Source organism: Microcebus murinus, chromosome 4, assembly GCF_040939455.1.
Source record: "Microcebus murinus isolate Inina chromosome 4, M.murinus_Inina_mat1.0, whole genome shotgun sequence".
In the NCBI taxonomy this organism is placed as follows: domain Eukaryota; kingdom Metazoa; phylum Chordata; class Mammalia; order Primates; family Cheirogaleidae; genus Microcebus; species Microcebus murinus.
The window spans coordinates 32,089,235-32,112,057 of record NC_134107.1 but is presented as its reverse complement, the minus strand read 5'-3'; the positions used below and the strand labels follow the sequence as shown (position 1 = coordinate 32,112,057).

The 22,823-nt window shown below is 44.7% G+C and overlaps 1 protein-coding gene across 3 annotated transcripts in view; it reads left to right on the top strand.

The window, feature by feature from the left end:
• KIAA1549L (KIAA1549 like) overlaps positions 1 to 22,823 on the top strand; it is a 273,623-nt gene that overhangs the window by 144,126 nt on the left and 106,674 nt on the right. For 2 of the 3 annotated variants that reach the window (XM_076002044.1, XM_076002043.1), the window contains exons 1-3: positions 14,156 to 16,375; positions 16,758 to 17,387; positions 19,726 to 19,841. In XM_076002044.1, the coding sequence (XP_075858159.1) occupies positions 14,185 to 16,375; positions 16,758 to 17,387; positions 19,726 to 19,841 (2,937 nt within the window). In that variant the 5' untranslated portion in view covers positions 14,156 to 14,184. Of the gene's footprint in view, positions 1 to 13,789; positions 14,135 to 14,155; positions 16,376 to 16,757; positions 17,388 to 19,725; positions 19,842 to 22,823 lie in introns of those variants that run through there. The other variant, XM_076002045.1, reaches the window with a different exon arrangement.

Below are 22,823 nucleotides of genomic sequence, written 5' to 3'. Positions count from 1 at the left end.
GCTGCTCAGTTAATACCAGTTTGCTGGGGAGTATATGTGGTGCTTGTTTTTCCATTCTTGGGATACTTCACTTAGTAGTATGGGTTCCAGCTCTAACCAGGAAAATATAAGATGTGCTATATCACCATTGTTTCTTAGAGCTGAATAGTACTCCATGGTATACATATACCACATTTTATTAATCCATTCTTGGATTGATGGGCACTTGGGCTGTTTCCACAGCCTTGCAATTATGAATTGTGCTGCTATAAACATTCGAGTGCAGGTGTCTTTTTTGTAGAGTGGAGTAATGACATCTTAATTAGGGGGCTATCACTTAGAAGAGTTTTATATTTAAGCCTTTATAAAACGATGTGAAGTCCTGGTAATATGTTTCATCTTTTTGCCCAATTCTCTAAGCCCCTGTTACTGCTTTTCTTTGAAAGGTACAGAATTTTCTATATTACCAAAGTCTTTCTTGCTTAATGAATTTAAATGGAGTCAACTCCCCTTCGGGCCGTTAGCATAAAATAGTGAAACTTAATATGAGATGTTGGAAAAATTTTTGAGTAGGATTGTCCTAGTTTTAAAGGCTAATTATTGGTGGTTAATTGTGTTTTCTGTGGTTGAGTTTAAACTTATTAATGACTCCATCACAAAGATGCCAGGAGAGGAAGAGGGGAGAACTACTCCCCACAGTCCCATTGGTTTATGTTCACCCCTTCCCACTTCCCCCTTCCCTTCCCTTTCCTTCTTCCTTCTTCTTTATTCTTTCTTCTCCTTTCTTTCTTGTGCAGTGGTGTCATCATAGCTCATTGCAGCCTCCAACTCCTGAGCTCAAATGATCCTCCTACCTCAGTGTCCTGAGTAGCTGGGGTAACAAGAGTGCACCACCATGCCTGGCTACTTTTTTATTTTTGGTAGAGACAGGGTCTCGCTATAGCCCAGGCTGCTCTCAAACTCTTGGGCTCAAGCCATCCTCCCACCTTGGCCTCCCAAAGTGTTAGGATTACAGGTAAAAGCCACCATGCCTGGCCTGGTTTACTTTTCTTGACACAGATAATATTCTGCCAAAAAAGTGATCTCTGTATGTGGTGTCCTGGTCCAGAAGAGAAGGTCACGGCAGCTGCCCTACCTGGTGCATAGGGATTATGATGACAAAATTAGGAGATACTGAAATACTGGAAATTTATAAACAGCCTGAGTTGTAACAGGCATGGCTGGTTAAACAAGTTATAATGCCATGTCTTAGTGGAAATGACATGTAGCTTTCTCCAATATGAAAAAAATGTTTTAATAATACTGTTAAAAGAGAGAAAGCAGTAGAAAGTTGGAAGTGCACTGTGATCACAGGTCTGTAAAGCAAGCAAACCAAGGCTTTTCCAAGACCAAAATCTGGAAGTAAAATTCACTTGAATTATGGTTTTCTTAGTGTGTTGGGGCACACATATGATAAGGACTGAGGGAAGAGGGGATTCTTTTTCTTTTCCTTCTACTTTTCCATCTTTTCTAAATTTCTGTAATGATCATATAGACTCAAGTTTAAAAAGATGAAAATGAAATTGTATCACTGTTATAATGGGTGTGTGTGTGTGTTGAGGGGGAGAGAAGCAGCTTTATTTTTAAACCTGTGCCACAAAGGATTTGACAGCAATAAACTTTCAAAAATGGAAAATAGCTGTGAAAGGGCTTTGAAAGTTAAAATGCTTCTCCCGGCGCAGTAAACAGAACCTTCTATCTGCTGGCATCACTTCAAGAAATGGCAATTTGATTCTATTAACTGGTGCATTTCGTTTTAAAAAGCCCCAAGAGGAATGGCATTAGGCAAGACCGTCCCAGGCGTCAAACTTCAGCACTTGTGCACCATGTAAGGATGAGGCGCGTTAGTGGGTGCTGGGTGCAGGGTGGGTGCTTCAGCACGGTGATGGCTCTTAGTCCATCTCTTCTGACCTTCTGGGAATCAAGGCCTGACAGGTCTTGGTGATTTAGAGCCGGGCTCAGTAACGTTTGCGGAAGCAGCATCAGAGAGCCACACCATCAAGCTCAGGAGAAAGAGGCAGCGACTGTGTGGGCTTCCGACTGTTGGGGTCACTCTGGGAGGGTGGAGCCCACCCCAGACCTGGAGATGGAGGAACTTGCTCCTTCCCATGTGGTGCGGAGAGCCTTGGGTCAAAGTCACACACAGCTATGGCATAACTCTTGGTGTGACCTTGACCGAGCCAGCCCTTGACTCCTCTGAGCTCTGGCTTCCTCACCTGTAAAACGGGGATCATAATCTCCATCCTCTACCTCGCAGGTACTATGAAGAACAAGGTGAGATGATGGATCTGAAAATATTCTGCAAACTATAAGGTGTTCACAGGAGTGTGAGATTCTGATCATGCATGATTAGCAGATGTCTCTGACTTCTGACTGGCATCTCGGTCCTCTGGGGAAGCCTCTGAGTGCATTCGTGCCTATCCTCGGCTGCACAAATAATGATGATGATGATGATGATAATAAGAACAACAGTTAACATTTTTGAGCACCATGTGCCAGGCACTGTTCTAAGGACTTTACATGTATCGTCTCATTTCAATCCGTAAAACAATTTTATGAGGTAGGTACTATAAGTGTCGCCATTTTACAGATGAGGAAACTGAGGAAGAGAGAGGTTAAGTCACTTGCCCAAGGTTACTCAGTTAGCAAATGGAGAAATAGAGTTTGAATCCATGTAGTCTGGCTGGAGAGCCTGATAAAAAAGCTGCGGATATTTTTCTCTGACATGTAAGGAAGGGGAGTTTGGCATGTTTATTAATGTTTATTAATTGGTCGCCTTAAGTTTACTTCATTAAAGAGCTGTTAGTGATCTGGTTTGCTTTTCTTTAATTGCTGCAATTAAGGGAACCTGCAGGCAGGCAGGGAGCGAGACAAAGTGGTTTGTGTCATGAGTATGGTTGGAAATGCAGTTGCGCTTATGCCGAGGTGGGCCTTGAGGAGACTTTCTTCTCCTAAGTGTCTTCAGTGGTCAAAGAAGAGAACGGTGCCGATTGGGAAAGAACCACGGTTGTGGGTTGCAAGAGTAGTTTTCAGCAACCCAGGAAGCAATTCAGGCCAGTGTTGAGCCTCAATGACTAGCAGACTCTGATAGCCTCTGCTTGGGGTCTGGGATAAAAGCAGCCATGGCCAGGGGACTGATACAGCCCTGGGGACTGAGGGGAGAGAGGCTGGGAGAGGACACAACAGCAGCAAAGGAGCCTGTTGTACGTGTGTGCTTCCTCGAGGTTCAACTTCTGTTTGCCACGCAGCAGGGATAATTTGAGGGTAGCAGCATCACAGCCTGGGTCTGAGTCTTGTGTACAACCACTGAGAATGCTAAACTAGCAGCACTGAGATCCTCAGGAATGCAGAGGCCTGAACAAGCCATCACTGTGCACCTTGGTGTAACCATGTTGTCCCTGAGGTCTGGGGAGACTCGGGGGACAGCTCTCACCGTTTTTTGACATTAGTCAATGATAGGCTCTATGCGTCCAAACCTGGCTAAGCACTTTCTTAATTCCTTTTATGTTTCACTATCATGATTGACTATTTTCTGATGCTTTTAGTTCAAGGCTAAGTTTAACTTTCATGGGACTCTTTGCAAACTTACTAAGCACAAAAATGCATTTGATATTTAACCTGTGCTGGTTATTAACCCAGTTTGTGCTGGTTATTAGAAGTCTGATATTCTTACAGGAGTGAGTGACTTATCACTTTCCTGAAGCTCTGGGAACCATGGTTTTATTTAAATCTGGCTTGAACAAGCTTAGTTTAAAAGGCTTGTGTATAAATTGTGTATTGAATGGGGTCCGCATGATGACCCAGTCTTGTTTCCTTGAGATGGGAAGAGATGACTCATTTTAACTTTTCATTATTTTGAAAATCTTCCTCTTGCTTTCAGTCTTTTTTTTTGAGACAGAGTCTCACTCTGTTGCCATGGCTAGAGTGCCGTAGCGTCAGCCTAGCTCACAGCAACCTCAAACTCCTGGGCTCAGGTGATCCTCCTGTCTCAGCCTCCCAGGTAGCTGGGACTACAGGCATGCGCCACCATGCCCAGCTAATTTTTTCTCTCTATATATATTTTTTAGTTGGCCAATTAATTTCTTTCCATTTTTAGTAGAGATGGGATCTCGCTCTTGCTCAGGCTGGTTTCGAACTCCTCTTGACCTTGAGTGATCCACCCGCCTCAGCCTCCCAGAGTGCTAGGATTCCAGGTGTGAGCCACCACGCCCAGCCTTTCTTTCAGTCTTGTCCCTGGATGGGTGATGGTGGCTGAGAACATCCAGGAAGTGCCGCCAGTCTGGGCGCACGCAGCAAACCACCTTTGTCCATCTCCTGTTCTTGTGCATGGGACTTCTTTGCTTTCCATGAATGTTTTTGGAAGATCATTACCATATTTGTCAGCAAAGAGTAACCCATATCATTCATTCTAAGTACAAGAAAGTCATGGGGCTTTTTGAGGGAAAGAGAGAACTGGGGAATCAATGGACATTCACTGAGAAAAACAAAAATTCAGTAATTTGACTAGAATGTCTTAGTAATTTTTTGTTCTTGAAAAATGGGATTTCAACATGAGTACAGTCTGTTCCATAGCAACATTCCAGCACGTTTGCTGCTCTGGCTTTGTTTCTACTCTTGCAAAGCCCTGCGCTCTCTTTAAATAACTTCCCCCAAGTCCCGGGTACGATGTTAGAATTCTTATTTCACAACTCATTCTCTGTGATATTCCCAACAAGTGTCCTGACTTGTGCTTCTTTTTGACTGTCTAAATGGTGACTTTTTACCATCCTTTGTGCTCTTCTTCAGTCGTGATACCCTGAGCTGTCTCTTTTTCCTATACTCCTGCTTTACCATACAACATTCAAAACCTCCCTGGTGCCTACCTGTATTAGTTTTCTATTGCTGTGTAACAAATGACTGCAAACTTAAAACTTGTGGCTTAAAACAACACACATTTATTATCTTACAATTTCCATGGATCTAGAGATTGGGCACAGCCTACCTGGGTCCTCTACATAGGGTCTCAAAGAGCTGCATTCATGGTATTAGCTGGGCTGTGTTCTCATCTGGGGGCTTGGCTGGGGGAGAAGGCACTTCCAGCCTCACTCAGGTTATTGGCAGAATCCATTTCCTTGTGGCTGCCGGACTGAAGGCCCTGGCTTCTTTCTGGCTGTCAGCTCCAGGAAACCATTCCTAGTTCCTAGAGACACCAGTGGTTCTTAGAAGTCACCCAAGATCTTTGCTCCCTGGGCTTCTCCATATGGCCTCTTACTTCATTAAGGAATCAAAGAGAGGAGTCTGCTGGAAAGTCCAGGTCTTAGATAATGTAATCAGAGGATTGACATCCTTTGCCATATTCTGTTTGTTAGAAGAAAGTCACAGGTCCTGCTCATACTCAAGGAGAGGGGTCACAAAAGATGTGACCAAATAGAAGTCCTGGGGCCACCTTAGAGTCTGCCTGACACAACCATCTGGATCAAACATCCACTTAATGGCCTTCCTTTTAGTGTTTCAAGTTCTCGGTAATTTGGTTTTGGCTTATTTCTCCTAATTTATGTTCCTCTTCTCTTTAATAAACACCATCTTTCCCTCATTTCCCCCTCAAAATCTGTCTTCCCTTCCATGATGCAACTTTAATTAATACAGATATATTTCACTTAATTAGCATAGACATGATCCTAAAATTGTGTGTATAAAACGGAATTATTTTTCATTGAAATGAAGGGCTCTTAACTGTTTTTTTGGCTTCCACATCCTTTTGAGAATCTGATTAAAGCTGTAGAAGTGAGGGGCACAACCCTCGATGTTCTATTTTAGTTATTATTACTGCACAACAAACCACCCCAAGTGTAGTGCTATAAAACAAGCACATTTGATTATGCTCATGCTTTGGGGAATTTGGACAGTGTGCAGTGAGAATGGCTTGCCTCCACTTCATGATGTCTGGGGCCTCAGTTGCGAAGACTCTGATGCTGGGGTGATGATTCTAATGGTTGGGGTAGAATGATCTGGAGGCTTCTCCATTCTCATGTCTGGTGTCTGGGCTGGGTCACCAGGGAGGCTTGGCTCAGCCGGGACTGGGTACTGGAGTAGTTAGGCATGGACTGTCTATGAGGCACGGGCTGCTCACAGAGTGGTGGCTGGGTCCTAGGAGAGAGAGTGAGGGAACATCCTGAGAGCGAGCGTTCCAAGAGACCGAGCCGAAGCTGCCTGACCTTTTATGACGTGGCCCTGGAAGTCACGCGGCATTACTGGGCGAACAGACTCTAGCCCACTCAGATTCAAGGAGAGGGGACATACAGGCCAACTCTCAGTGAAAGGCACAAAGGAGAATTTGCAGCATCAAAAAACAAACACCAAGCACCTCATGTATAAACAGAGACATATTTAAAGGAATACTAGGGTCCTGAGCTCTGAGGATTGATAGGGATCCTAGAGGATCATCCATTCCCATCTCCCACCCAGGGCTCAGCTCAACTTTACAACTTCCCAGTTGTCTTGTGCCTGGACCACTGTGGGTGTTTCCTAAACGATCGGCCGTCATCCATTCTCATCCCTTTCCAGTCTATTCATCGCTCCACAGCCAGGATGATTCTTCCAAAACACGAATTTGCTCCTGCACATCACCCGCCGCCACTGTCTACATCAAACTGAAACCACGATGCCCCAGTGGTCTGCAGCCTCGTGTCATGTTCCCACTTGTGCTCTTCCCGATCCAGCTGTGGCTACCTGCTTTCAGTTGCTTGTACTCCTTTTGCTTTTTCCTGTGAGATGGCCTTTGCATAGGCTTGTCCCTCTCCATGGAATGTTCTTCCCTCCCTACCGTCTTTTCTTGGTTAACTTCGGTATGTTCTTTGGATCTTCACCCTCACTTCCTCAGGGGTGTGCTTTCTGACCTCCCTGATCAGGTCACAGGACTATGCCTCTTTCATATGTAATAATTTTTTAAATATGTGTGACGATGTTTGATTTAAGTCTGTATATCCCATAGGACTGTGAGTTTCGTGAAGCCAGAAACCTTGTATGTTTTTTTCCTTAAGACAACGCTTAACCCAGTGTCTGGCATACAGCGGACATTTACAGATGGAAGGAAGAAAAGGAGGGAGGAAAGGAAGGTAGGAGGGAGGGAAGGAGGGTAGGAGGGAAGGTGGGGATGAATGAATCTAAAAGACGCACCTTTGTATACTCTTAGTGGTAGAGAACTCACTAACTTTAAGCCAGCTCATTCTGTTTTCAATAGTTTTAATAATTAGAGAAGTCTTTCTTTCATTATTAAGTTCTAATCTTCCCACTGCCCTAGTTCTATTCCTGGAGCACCCAATAACACATTCAATTCCTTTTCCACATGTTTTAGGGAGATTGTGGTCTCCTTCAATCAGTCTTCTCAAATGTTTATTGATATAGTTAACATGCCTCACAGCAGAGAAAGATAAACTGTTACCACAGGGTCAATGACAGGCACAAATATTTGTCAACATGTCTTTGAAGGCCCTAGTTTTACGTTAAATCGATCATGTGAATTTTGTATCTTACTCAAGAATGTATTCCCCCCTGAATCTTTCAATAAAATTGATACTTCAGAATGATATGCCTTCTCAGTCATGAAGTTTCAAGTACCACCAGAGATGATCTCGCTCCAATGTGAGAATCAGGACCCATGTTTATAAATTCGTTTTCATCTTTATAATGTAAAACTGCTGTCCCCAAACCCTGGGCCTCGGACTACTACGGGTCTGTGGCCTCTTAGGAACTGGGCTGCACAGCAGGAGGTGAGCGGCGGGTGAATGAGCAAAGTTTCATCTGTATTTACAGCTGCTCCCCATCGCTGATATCACCAACTGAGCTCCGCCTCCTGTCAGATCAGCAGGGACATTAGATTCTCACAGGAGCACGAACCCTACTGTAAACTGCACATGCGAGGGATGTAGGTTGCGAGCTCCTTATGAGACTCTAATCCCTGATGAGCTGAGGTGGAGCTGAGGCGGTGATGCTAGTGCTGGGGAGCGGCTGCAAATACGGATTATCATTAGCAGAGAGGTTTGCACCATAATGTAATATACTTGAATCATCCCAAAACCATCCCACTTCCCCAGGTCCATGGAAAAATTGTCTTCCATGAAACTGGCCCCTGGTGCCAAAAAGGCTGGGGATCACTGATGTAAGACATCTCCATAAAGACCATGTACTAGCATGTATCAGTTTCTTAATTTCTGTCTTAAGTTGTGAAGCTCAGAATTCACTCCCAGCTGACCAGGTATGCTCTGAGAAGCACAGAGAAGAGGGGATTTGATCCTCTTGAAAATGAACTAATGTTTAAAAATGCAACCTATGATGGTGGTTTTCTCTGGGGAGGAGCAAGGAGGGAACCTAGAGAGAGATCAGAAAGAGGGCTCTAAAAATATTGGTTGTATTTTTAAGCTGGATAATTGGCACATTTGTATTCATTTCATTATTCTTTATACCTTGCATATAGATATTATTTTCTAAATACTAAATATTTTTCGAGTTTAAGAGTAAAAAAATTTTAATGCAACCTAAGAATTTGTCATTTCCTTACTAGCCTATCTTTCTCTAGTTCATAATGAACTCCAGTCAACTCTGCCTAAGGCAATATAAGCTATTATTTATTTATTTATTACTTTTCCTGTATTTATTTTTATTACTGCCAATTTTACACTGCATGGTAATTAAAAATTTTTTCTTAGTATTTTTTTATTTCAAAATATTACTGGTGGAAAATTTAAAAAAATATTACTGGTGGTACAAATATTTTTGGTTACATGTATCATTTTGTTACACTTGAGTCAGGGTTATAAGTGTGCCTATCACCCAGGTAGTGTTCATTGTACTCTTTAGATAGATTTTCACCCATCCCTCCTCTTGTCTCCTCCCTGCTTGATTTCTACTGAGTTTTATAGTACTTCTCTCTGTGCACATGTGTGCTTATCAGTTAGTTCCAGTTTAATAGCAAGTACATGTAGTGTTTGTTTTTCCATTCTTTAGATACTTCACTTAGGATAATGGTCTCTAGTTCCATCCACATTGTGGCAAAAGGCCTTAATTCATCCCTCTTCATGGCTGAGTAGTACTTCATGGTATACATATACTACATCTTGTTAATCCACTCATGAATTGATGGGCACTTGGGTTGGTTTGACATCTTTGCACTTACGAATTGTGCTGCAGTAAACTTTCACATGCAGGTGTCTTTCTGATAAAATGACTTATTTTCCTTTGAGTAAATAATTAGTAGTGGGATTGCTGAATCAAATGGTAGGTCTACTTTTAGTTTTTTGAGGACTCTCCATACTGTTTTCCATAAAGGCTGTACTAATTTGCAATCCCACCAACAGTGATTAAGCATTCCTTTCTCTCCATATCCACACCAGTATCTATTGTTTTAGGGCTTTTTAATAAAAGCCATTCTAACCGGGATAAGTGATATCTCATTGTGGCTTTAATTTGCATTTCCCAGATAGTGATGAGCATTTTTTCATATGTTTATTGGCCATTTGTCTATCTTCTTTTGAAATGCTTCTGTTCATGTCTTTTGCCTATATTTTAATGAGATTGTTTGCTTTTTCCTTGCTCATTTGCTTGAGTTCTTTGTAGTTTCTGGTTATTAGCCCTTTATCAGATATATAGCTTGTGAATATTTTCTCCCATTCTATAGGTTGTCTATTTGCTCTGTTGATTATTTCCTTAGCTGTGCAGAAGCTTTTTAATTCAATCAACTCCCATTTATTTATTTTTGTTGTTGCTGTGATTGCCATTGGGGTCTTCTTCATAAATTCTTTGCCTAGGCTGATAATCTAAAAGAGTTTTTCCAACATGTTCATCTAGAATTTTTATGGTTTCATGCCTTACATTTAAGTCTTTTACCAACATAAGTTATTCTTAAAAAGAAGTTCTCTCATCCTGTTCCTGACTAGGTAATTTTTGGACTAAAAGCAAGCCTATATATTTAGTTCTAATCTATGTCTTCCTTTAGCAGTAATTTCAGTCAGTTAACATGTCTTTGAAACATGTTTGTCTGAAATGTTTCATATCAATTATTCTTCTGAATTTGATGAAATTTGCTAATTCAGTGAATGCTTTTCTTCTTTAGCTTTATATATATCATTGATTTTTTTTAAGTCACTAAATTCTAAGGTCAAGTGTTTTGACTCAAATATGTTTGAGAAATGTTGGCTAAACAAAGTTTAGTTAAACCATCCAACATCTATTTATTGATTTTTTTACTACATACCAAGGACTATTATGTTATCTTGATTATGGAACTTTTCTGAGCCTTTATTTAAATGTTGATGTACATGAGAATATGCCCACATATGTTCCAAATCCACTCTGATATCAATTTCTGAATAGGTTAGGTTATGCTTCAATAACAAACAACCCCCAAATTGCAGTGATTTAAAACACCAAAAGCTCATTTCTTGTTCATGCTACCAGTACACCATTTGTCTGCAGAGGACCTTTGCTTATTATAGTCTGTAATTGACCCAGTCTGGTAGAACACCAAACATTTTGAGCATTGCTAATTTCTTCTTTCTCCTCCTTCACCTCCTTTTTCTTCAGTTACAGCTTATTGAGATATATATATATAATGTTGCTAGGTTTTGTTTTGTTTTTACTTTATTTTGTTTTGCTACAGAGAAAGAGAGTTCTGGAGACTCTTTCTGCAGCATTTAAATGTTCTAGCCTAGAAGTAACATTTGTCATTTCTGCTTACAACTCATTGGCTAGGACTAGTTACATGACCCCAGCCAACCACAAAAGTATCCAAGAAGTTCAGTCCTAGCATGTTCTCAGAAGGTAGGGAGCCAGAAACATACAGTGAACACCATTAACGACTATCACATGTGAGTATAGTATACAACACTTCTCAAAATTGTTCCTAGAAACTTTTTTAATGAGGCATTTGGAAGACTGTGTTTCATGAGGTCTTCATTGAGAAACATGGGATTCTAGTCTAGAAAATAATAAAGTCCAGTAAAAGCAAAGTCACTAGAGACTTTCTTCAGTTCATCATGGAGTTTTCCATCGGCCTCCTTTGGCTGTGGTCATTCAGTCGGCTACAGATCCCTTGGTATTACCATCCATTCCTGAATCCTGCTTGAAAAGTTTTTGTGAAAGAATTTATGAAACTTCTTGCCAAAAGCAAAAGCTGTTCAGCCTGTAGCATCCTTTTTGAGTTACAAGGCTACTTACTTGAAACAAGATGCATTTGTTTTGACTCTTAAATCCATGAGTTGAACCCATGGTTGAATCTCTTTCAATGAAAGTGCAAAAAAAGAAATCCTACATAGATTTTGCCTGACGTCCAAGTAATAAAAATGGATTCTAAAGTGTAACTGGAGAACACCCAAAGGCAACACTACCTCATATGGATGTTATATTCACCCATATAAGTAACCAGACATGATTGCATGCAAAGTATAAAGTTGAAGCTGTCTAGGAGATAAGCCACATGAACAGGAAGGATTGAGGCATGAAAGCAATATCCTCCTTCCCTGAAAATTTGTAACCGCCTGAGGAGGAATAGTTCCTTATGCTGCATGTGCTAACATAGAAACACAATTTCTTTGCAAACCTTGAAGCAGTTCCCAAGGAGGCCATAAAACACATGTAGACTTTGGAGCTCTGAATGCATCTTGCCATTTATTTCTATTTAAGGTGGGCTTTGGCTAGGAGAGGCCAGAGGGAGTTTGGCTCTACTGGAAATTGCCCTAATGATTCCAATCTGGTGAAAAGGAGACAACTAGACTGAGCTGGGCTTGTGAGGATGGCTCGCCCAGGAGAAGGGTTTGGTCTCTTACAAAATTGAGTCAACAAGCACATTGACTGATGTGGTATTGGCTTATGCCCTGGCAAGTTCTAAAAATGACGTAAGGCCTATTTCTTGGTTATCTGTAAATCCCAAGAATTGGGAATTCTACAAACAAGAAAAGGAAGCATTATAAAGGACTTTTTTTGTGCATTCCTTAATGCAAAGTAAAAGACACCCTTCTGTCCTTATTTTTCCAAGTCTTACAAAATGAAACTGAAGAGACTTTCAGAAAACCGTCAGTGTCTAGCTTTTGTGAATGTAGAGAAGATTGTGTATTATAAAAGCGCAAATATTTTGAGATTTTAGGTTTAGTCGTTTGGCTTTTTAAGTGGTGGCATATTATGGGGGCCGAGTGAAGACAAGGACGGGTGAGCAAGACTGTATGGGAGATAGCATGGTGTTGGGAGTGACGAGACCGTGCATTGAGACCTGCTACTGTTCCTCACCAGATTTGTGGCTTCTGGCAAATGGTGTCCCCCCTCTGGACTCCAGTGTCCTTTTTTGTTAGACAAAAAAACACAGGGGCTTAGAGCCTGTAATGCTCATGTGTTTAGTGCTTTTAAAAACATTTTTTGTTGTTGTTTAGTGCCTTTCTGTTTGGAGAGCCCTTCCTTCCACTTCTGTAATTTCATTTGCTCCTCACAACAGCCTGGTGGGGTAGTTAGGGTGTGCTTATTGCCCCCACATTTTACGACCGAGGTCCACCAATGCACACCCAGCTCCAGGTGGCCAAGGTTGCGTTCAAACCCAGATCTTCTGACTTCACTTCTTGGTTGGTTTGTTTCTACTAGATGGTTCTAACTAACATTTTTAGCTAATAACATAGAAAGTTCTAGAAGCACCTTTTATTTTTAACAAGTTAAGTTTTAATTGACAAATAATTATACATATTCATAGGGTACATAGTCATGTTTTGATACATTTAATGCATAGCGATCAGATCATGGTAATTAGCATATCCATGTATCATTTCTTTGTGTTAGGAATGTTCAATATCCTTCTTGTAGCTATTTGCAACAATATATTACGTTTAATTGAAAATATTCTTGAAGGACACTTAGCCACCTCTGGGGGGGTGATCAGCACTGTCAACACTCAGAAACCACAGAAAGGGGAATCCGCTCAGGCAGGATGTTGTTTCTCTTCCCAACTGTGTGTGATTCCGCTTTCTACCAGTTCTTTCCTCACCTCCTTTCCACGGAGGTGACTGTCTCGTGCCCTGCCTCCTTGCCTTTCTGCCTGCACTTTCACACACTGGTGCTGGCAGATCTGGTCTCCGCAGGTGTTCGTAGTGACACCAGCCCCTGTGAGGGGTGCCTCCCTCCTCGGTTGGGTGTGAGTGGTTTCTCTTCTGAAACAGCCTAATGTGAACGAAATCCCCTTGGCTATTTGACATGGCATGAATGGTAGTGGCAGGAATCCTTTTAAATCCAGGAAGGTAAGTGTATTTCATTGGAGCCATCTTTCCAAACATAGGCAACCTCAAATATTTCACTTAAGATGCGCTAGGGTCCCCAAAACAGATTCATGATCGGATAGGGTCCTTCTTTAGTTTCTTGCAGTTTGGGTTCGCAGGTGAGGTTTATTTCGGTGTCACTGGCCATGGCAGGTAGCCACGTTCGGCTTTGATTTTCTAGGTTGCGAGTTTCACAGTCCAAGCCTCATAGTCGGCACCAAAAAGAAATTGGTTTTAAATACATAAGTATTTTCCACATCTTCCCTTAAACCTCACTTCAGAGACTGCTTGTCACCAGCCCTGCCCTGTAGGTTAGCTGCAGCATTTGCATGCTTGAGATTATATCATTCCCTGTTTGAATTTGTTCCTGAGCCCTCCGTGATGGGGCGGAGGCTCCGTGTGGTCCAGGCAGTGCCTCAGTTGCACACCCCTTGTCTCCAGCACCTGACCACGGCAGGCCTTTTGTGTTTATCCAACGCCTGATTGCCTGGTATTTCGTTTCACAGGAACAGACAATCTACAGATAGATGTCACCCCAACCCCTGAATCATTTCCTCACGGGAAATTGTTACCAATTTCACCAACATGGCCTTTCTCAGAAGTCAAGTCTTCCTCTGCAGCGGACAGAACCAAGACCGTGCTGGGACAGTCCCCTGACAACACAAGCTGGCCGCTGCTCGCCCGAACCCCTCCGCCCAAGACCCGCCGCAGGACTAGGGCTCACGTGGACTTCTCTTCTTCCCTTTTCCAAGGAAGCGGACATAGCGCCTCCCTCGACCCTTCCAAGGATTCTACGGAGTCCCTGGTCCAGCCAGGGCCTCAAGGGGGAGGAGAAGCGGCCGACGCATCAGGTTCGCCTCTCACCAGCATGCTTCCCCCCGCGGCCACGGTCCCATCAGTGATGTCCCCGAGCGCCGTCCTCCCGTCTCGGCCGGTTCAGGCAGGGACCCCCTCCATTTCAAAGCATCCCCCAAGCTCAGACATTCTCCTTCCACCTTCATCCTCTTCATTGGCTCCTGACTCACCTCATTCCATCATCTTTTCTAAGCAAACAGAGCAGCCCACCAAAGTGCGTTTAGTCCCTTACCCAGTGCCAGCTGACCCCACTTCAGGTCAGAGCCTAGCGAATCCCCTAAACCCGTTTTCTGACGAAACAGACCACACTCCATCCCCAAATCCCCACGATTTCATGGGCACCCCTCATCTAGGTTTTTCAGGATCCTCAACAAAGCAGTATTCCAAGCTGTCCCCAACAGAGGGTCCCCACTCAGCAGGCTCACCCACACCAGGGTTTCGGGGCTCCGGGGAAGAACTGGCCCATCCGTCCTCCCCTCTCCCAGCCCCTGGAAGTCTTCCTCGGCTTCCGGGCGGAGCCCCCTCATGGTCAGTGTTGGAAGTGGCTTCGGGTCCTGCGTCCACCCAGCCGGTCAGAGCTGAGGTGCCTGAAAGAGTGCACAATGGGGTGTCTTTGCCGATCTTTGAGAGCGCAGCCGCAGCGACCCGCGAGGCTGAGTCTCCACTTTTCCAGACCGCAGCGTCAGTGGCCATAGACATGAGCAGCAGACAGCTAGCCCCTGCTACCGCCAATGACTCTGCTAACCCGCTGCATTTGTCAGCAGCTCCAGAGAATTCCGGAGGGCCCGCCCATTCAGCAGAACACACATCTTCCTCTTGGGTGCCTTCTTCTCTGCCTTTTACCACACCAGGTCGAGGGCAAGCCATGCTCTCTGGGGTGGTTCCTGCGTCTCCATGGAACAGGACAGCCGACTTGCCCTCCAGGCTCACTTCCCTGCAGCCTGCAGAGAGTCACGCCCCCCGCGCCCCTGTGCTAGCGGTGCCCGCTCCTGCAGAGGACGGCCGTGCCGGGGCCCTTCCTACCGCGGCTGCAGACTTCCTCCTCTCAAGCAGAGTTCCTCACCTTTCAACGACTTGGACATTTCCCCGGTGGAAAGAGGACCGTGTGACAGCCATTTTAAGGAAAAGTGAAAAGGCAAATGTGACAGTTCCTCTCCAGGCCTTTCCAAGTAAAGAGGTGTTGAGTCTTCACACTGTAAATGGATTCGTCTCTGATCTCAGTGCTGATCGGAGTTCATCTGCTGTCCTTACAGCGCCCGGGACAAAGCTTTCTCCTCCGGGATCACCTCCACCTCCCACACCCTCTGCACAAACAACCTGGACTGTTTCCCCGTCTCCTGGCGTTGCCAGCACCAAGCCGGAGACGTACACAGCCACTGTGGGCCATTCAGAGTTGCCAGCTCCAGCTTCCGAACAGGTGACAGCAATTCCCTCCTCCACTGATGTCTATGATTTCGCAACAATGGGAAACACGGAAAAGCCAGCAGCCGCAGATGTTTTCTGGAGTTCTCTTTCATCAGTAACTGGATCCCTTTCCACAGAATCAACAATATCTGGCTTGCAGCAGCAAACAAATTATGATTTAAATGGACATGTAATTAACTCCACAAGTTGGGCATCCCATTCAGCTTCCACAACTCCTCCCCGTGGTTTAACTTCAGCTGCCAATGCGATAAAATCTCAGGATTTCAGAGACACTGCTGGGCATTCAGTGACTGCAGGCGGCTTTAACATTCAGGATCCAGTCCTTGGTACAAGCACCAACCAGCCTGTACAACAGTCAGACGGGGCTGTGGTTGGAAACCGTACAGACCTCTGGCCCACTAGCAATAACAGCCATTCCAGAGACTTCCAGACAACTGAGTTTGAATATGACCCATCCACAAGTCAGCGTTCTGCGTCTCATCCCCATCTACAGTTGCCTGCCCAGCCAACACATCCTCTTTTGCTGACCTCGCCAAGTCTGACTTCTACATCTAGCTTACAGGAAACGCTTTCAGATGGAACAGATACAGATTCCCACATTTCCGGCGACATCTATCCATCACCTGTGATGAATGCTTCCACACCATTCCAGAGCATCCTGAGACATCACTCTACTGCTGAATCTCCTCCTATATCAACCAGTGCCTTTTCCAGGACCCCCTCCAAAGTGCCACAGGCTTCTCAGCACCCCAAGAAATGGACAGGTGCAGCCACTAGTGGAGGTAGTTTGTTTCCTGGTTCCCCCAAAACAGGTATGACTGCTTTTGTAGCCAGAGTTTCTTCAGCCTCAACACAGATGCCAGCTTTGCTCTGAAGGAGCACATACCCCCTTTCAGGAGTGAGTTAGCACCCCGAGATAGTCATGTTGTTGATCCTCTGCCCACCTGATGTTTTGAAAGTGTTCAGAATTTGTGTCCTCCTTATCAACCACAGCTTTGCCGTAAGTGGCATTCTCATTATGGTTAATCGACTAACGGAGCCTAAAGTTGTTTTGAGTAAGTTCTCCCCACTGCAAGCCCAGAGTGCAGAGACTTTTCACCCTAGCAAACCCATGAGTTACATCCATCCATCATCAGAACAAGTGATGCATGTATTCCGGGCCAATGACAGATGTTGCTTTTTGTCTCTTTACAGTGGACTTCTCAGTGTTATCCAAGGTAGAGCCAACAGCAGCAGCAGCAGCAGCGGCAGCAGCAGCCACGTTGTTCCTGCGGAAACCAAGTCCACCGGCGCTGTCTGCAGCTCTAGTTGCTAAGGGGACCGGCAGCAGCCCTTTGGCTGTGGCCTCAGGATTAGGCAAGAGCAGTTTGACCACTACTCTAGCTAAAAATGTCACAAACAAGGTGGCCTTTGGCTCAAAGGCAACACCAGGGACACTCCATACAGCCTTCCCATTCACGCCAACCTACATGTTTGCAAGAACAGCACACACCGTGAGCACACATACAGCCATGCAAGGGGACACAGGCACTGCCTCTGGCCTGTTGTCCACAACACACCTCCCCAGGAAACCACAAGCCATGCACACAGGCTTCCCAAACCCCACCAACCCGGAGACGCCCAGAGCATCCACCCCACGCCCGCTGACAGTCACAGCAGCGTTGACATCCATGACAGCCTCAGTGAAGGCCACCCGCTTGCCACCCTTGCGGACAGAAAACACAGATGGTGCTCCTCCTGCTGCATCGGCTGCTGTGGTCACAACTGGCAAAATGGCATCCAGCCTGGAGTGTCAGATGTCCAGTAAGCTCTTGGTGAAGACAGGTACGAGTCCACTGTCCTTCTGATTTTACTTGAAAGCAGCAAGCCTGGCCTCAGAGATGTAACAATTATTTTTGTTTTAGATCAGTGGTTCTCAACCAGGGGTGATTTTGCTCCTCCTCCCCCAGGGGACATTGGCCGTGTCTGGAGACATTTTTGGTTGCCACATTTGGGGTGGTGCTACCAGAATCTAGTGGGATAGAGACCAGGGATCCTGCTAAATATCCTACAATGCACAGGACAGCTCCTGACAACAAAGATTAATCTAGCCTGAGACGTCCATGGGGCTGAGGCTGGGGAACCTTGATCTTTATCAAGTGTCAGAGGAAAGGAGGAGCCTCATTGACATGGATTCGAGTCCTAGGATTAGTCCTGATATCAGAGGCCCCTCGGAAACCACAGTTGGTCTGCTGGTCTGAGAGTACAAATGTGCACCGTTTTGCCTGTAGAGGAACTCAGTGATGTCTCACATGAATGCATGATGCAGTTTGTAAAATACAAGATCTTGGGAAGTGCCACAAAGTTCAGAAAGGCTTTTTGTCATGTGTTTTCTCAATCATCAGATAGTACAAGTACAGCTACTGCACATGATGTGGGAGCCCAGGATTTCTTTTGATGTAAAAGAGAAGACTCGAAAACAGTGGGGTGGGCAGCACTAGAGCCGTGAGCAGAGCTGGGATGCTGTCTTTTCAGCCCCCACTCCCCAGTGGTAGCGAAACAGGCCTAGAATGCACAGGGTGCTTTTAATAGTGTGGTAGCATTTGCTATAAAAAACATTAGACAGATTATTTGAAAGAGCGTGCCAATGCTGAATGCTCGCATGCCGCCTTCCTCCTCACCCCACAGAGAATTAAATGAAATGATATCTTGAGACATATCCTATTCTAAAATGGGAAATTGTAAAACTAGGCATAGCAGGAAGTAGAGTATCTCTTTCTGTTTCTCAGGAAATTATACCACCTACGGTTCCACTTGCCCTGTCCCCCTTCCACCTGCTCTCCTCTGAGTGGCAGGCAGCCCCTGGCCCCCCAAGGTGTAGAAGTCTGAAATGTTCCTCTCTCCCCTAGCCTCCGCCCAGCCACATTTCATCAGTCACAGTTCCTTTCACTTCTGTTTCCTGAATATCCCCCATCCTGGTTCATACTGTCATCATCGCTCACCTAAATTTCTGTACCAACAGTCAGATTTATCTCTGTGCCTTCAGACTTCCCCCCTCTCCAGTCTGTTCTCCAGTCTGTGTCAAGGGAACCTTCTGAAATGCATTCTTTCCTTAAAACTCTTCATTTTCCCATTGCCATCAGGGCCAAACCTAAACATGGACAGGAGTCCTCCCCTAGCTGGGGATGCATCGCAGGATGCCTGAAACCTCGGATAGCACCGAACCCTATATGCACTGTGTTTTTTCCTAGACATAATACCTATAATAAAGTTTAATTTATAAATTAGGCACAACAATAACTAACAGTAAAATAGAACAAGTATAATAATATACCATTATAAAAGTTATGGTGAATGTTCTCTCTCTCTCTCAAAATATCTTATTGTACCGTAATAACCTATTTTCAGACTGAGGTTGACCAAGGGTAACTGAAATCACGGAAAGCAAAACTGTGGATAAGGGGGAGCCACTGTATACTGAAATATTTCACTTCTCTCCTGTGCCTTTGCACTTGATATTTTCTCTGCTGGGACTGGGTGCAGGCAATCCCTTCTTCCTTAGTCAAATTCACTCCTGTTATCCTTCAGGACTCAGCTGAAGCATCAGCTCCTATGGAAACCTTTTTTGATCCCTAGCCCCTTGCCCAGCTCAGGGATGGATGCTCCATTTAGGAGCTCCAAGAGCATCATAGATTTTCCTTCAAGTAGCACCTGTAACATTCAATTGCAAAGGCCTCTTCTCCGTCCTGTCTCCATGCCTGTCTCTGTCCTGCTGTGAGGTGAAGACTTGTACCTTCCTGACTCGGGGTTGTTTGAGGCTGCAGCACCTAGCTCAGGGCCTGCACCTAAGTAGGCTGTCTATAAATGTTGCAGGAATTTTGTTGCATTCAGAGAAGGCAGTGCTGATCCTGGCTTTCACAGTCAGAGGCAGCATCTGTGAGAAATGGACTGCCATCAGCATACCAGCTCTGTGTCCCTGAGGGCCACACAGAAGGCTAGGGCCTTCTTTCCTTGGGACTTCAGCAGGACCAACAGAGCTACCCCTCCAGCCCGTCCCCTCATTGGTTGGACCTGTGCTGGCTGGCTTTACTCAGAACTTGCAGACAGCGGCTGCTGGGAGGAGTGGTTGATTATGGGGTTGGCTGCCTTCCCCTGATTGCCATGCTTCTGTTTTGCCCCACAGTCCTCTTTCTGACCCAAAGGAGAGTGCAGATCAGCGAATCCCTGAAGCTCAATGTAGCCAAAGGGCTCACGCAGGCATTGCGGAAGGCTTTCCACCAGAACGATGTCTCGGCTCATGTACGTAAGCCCCCTGCTTTGTAACCAGGCCAAGCCTGCCTCTTGAGTCCAAAGCATGTTTACATTGTTTTCCTCCTTTGTAGGTACCGTAACCACGCTGGCCAGAAGTAGAATCTTTCTTCGTTTTGGCAAATAGCTAATACATGGTGGCTGGAGAGAAAGGTCACATTTTGAGATGGGAAATTGAGACTAATTGCCTTATATCTAGACTTTTTTTTACAGCCCAGATATACTGTTTTAAACTGTCCCATTATCTCATCATTTGGGGAAAGTGTTTAATATCGTTTGTATAATCCCTAGAAACTGTCCATTGTTTTTTTCCTTTATCTTCCTCAGCTTATAAATAGTGATTTATTTATGGACATTTAAAAATTATTCCAACTTGTAAATCGAGTCTAACTTGGCTTTAATTGCCAGCAGCAGACAGAGAAGTAAACATTTTTCTTCTCTCCAAATGCTTTAATGCCAAGTACTGTTCAGCGAGCACTGGCTGATTTCAGTGGCATATCTGAGTGGTGGAAGCCTTGCTTTACACTCTCTAGGTTGGATCCAAGTTTTCAAGCAGTAAATGCAATTGGCAGTTGGTGGAGTCCCTTTTGCACCAATAAAAAATATTACTCTGGCTCTTTCTCTGATGTTTTGTCCTCCAGCTGTACTCAGCCTGGTGATCCCTCCTGACCCATCACACCAAGGACTAGGAAGGAAATTTGGCACACAGTTTATTGGTCATTCTCAATCTCTTTTATACAATTCTGGAAAAGAAAGAAAGGAAGGGGCCGGGCGCGGTGGCTCACGCCTGTAATCCTAGCTCTCTGGGAGGCCGAGGCGGGCGGATTGCTCGAGGTCGGGAGTTCGAAACCAGCCTGAGCAAGAGCGAGACCCCGTCTCTACTATAAATAGAAAGAAACTAATTGGCCAACTAATATATATAGAAAAAATTAGCCGGGCATGGTGGCACATGCCTGTAGTCCCAGCTACTCGGGAGGCTGAGGCAGTAGGATTGCTTGAGCCCAGGAGTTTGAGGTTGCTGTGAGCTAGGCTGACGCCACGGCACTCACTCTAGCCTAGGCAACAAAGCGAGACTCTGTCTCAAAGAAAGGAAGGAAGGGAGGGAGGGAGGGAGGAGGGGAAAAGAAAAAGGAAAGGAATAAAGAAAGATAGAGAAAGAGAGGAAGAAAAAAGAAAAGAAAGGAATGAAAGAAAAGAGAAAAGAAAGAAAAGGAAAGGAAGAGAAGAGAAGAAAAGAAAAAAAGAAAAGAAAAGAAAAAGAAAAAGGAAGATGTTCCATGAGAAGTTTCTGTGGTTTTTTGCATAGAAACTCCATTTGGAAGTTGAAAATGTGAATTTTTCCATTTAGTTGCCTGATACGATTTCCACTAAATTTCAGTCATTCTCAAACTACCTTTTCAGTTTTGGTCTTTCCTGCATATCATCAAAGTATTAGGTTTTTAAAAAATGGGTTCATTTTTTTAGGCTGGGCACAGTGGCTCACACCTATAATCCTAGCACTCTGGGAGGCTGAGGTTGGAGGATTGCTTGAACTCAAGAGTTCAAGACCAGCCTGAGTAAAAGCAAAACCCATCTCTACTAAAAATAGAAAAATTAGCCATGTCTCATGGCATATGACTGTAGTCCCAGCTACTTGGGAAGCTGAGGCAGGAGGATCGCTTGAGTCAGGAATCTGAGGTTGCAGTGAGCTATGATGACGTCACTGCACTCTACTCGGCTGACAGAGTAAGAGAGACTCTGTCTCATAAGAAAGAAAAAAAAAAGAGGGTTCATTTTTTAAAACTTAAATCATTTCTTTCGAAAGATATTTGATAATTACCATCATATATGGAAATCAGGATCATTTGCCACAAATAAAAATGCTAATAGTGGGAAGCAAACAGCTTGTTAAATTTAAGCTAGATGTTGTTGCCTGCAGAAGGCTCTGAGGCTGAGTCTGGTGTCCTTTGTTTGCTTAAAAAAGAAATTAGCAAGGGATAGAGAGATGTTAAAAGCAAATAATCACCGAGCTGAGGCTTGTTCCTTGAGGTAACCAGAAGGATTGAAAAGGGAGCAGCTTTCTCACTGGATGATTTAGGGTGGTTTTGTGCCGTGTCCATGTCCCATCCTGAAGCAGCCCTTGTTTCAGCTAAAATCATCTTGAACACCACCTTTAGGAAACAGACTGAGGGAAAGCACCCAATGTGTAGGAACCAAAGCCACACCACCCTGCCACAAAGTCAGTCGTCTTGCTTCCTTTGGAAATGGAGATGTAAGAATAAGAGGGGGAGCAGGTGTTAAAACGCTTTGAGTTCCAGTTTTACAATATTAAAACAGTTCTGGAGATGGACAGTGGTGATGGTTGTATGCCATTATGAATGTTCTTAATACCACTGGTCAGTACACTGAAAGATGGTTAAGATGGTAGATTGTATGTTGTGTGTATTTTACCACAATAAAAAAATTGGGGGTCAGGGCCAACATGGCAGACTAGAAGTAGCCCGTATGTGCTGCTGTCTAGGAGAGGATGACGACTGCAAGTCACTGCCCACCTGTGGATGGACCCTCTTGGAGAGAGCACTGTGGATCAGCAGAGACACTCAGAATGGAGGAGACAAGAATGGGGAGTTCCACTCGTCAAAATTGGAAGATATTGGGGGGAGACACCATATATAGGGAAGGGACAAAAGAGAGAGCCCCAGAGCCCCACATTCCTTGTGTGGACACCGTGACTTGAGCTGTGAGGGCCCCTCCACCACCACCATGGGCCTCCATACTGATAAGGGAATTGCTTGGAGACTGTATCATGAAGCTGAATCAGAGAGCAGGTTCAGCAGGGACCTGCTGGCCTCAGTTTCTGGGTTGCTGCAGCTGATGCCACTCTGAGCTCCTAGGTCCAGAGCACCCAGTCTACACAGACATTGGCTTGGGTGCAACTGCCCCAGAACTGCCTCTTGCCTGGCCAAGGAAGGAGCAGGGAGGTCACACGCTCTC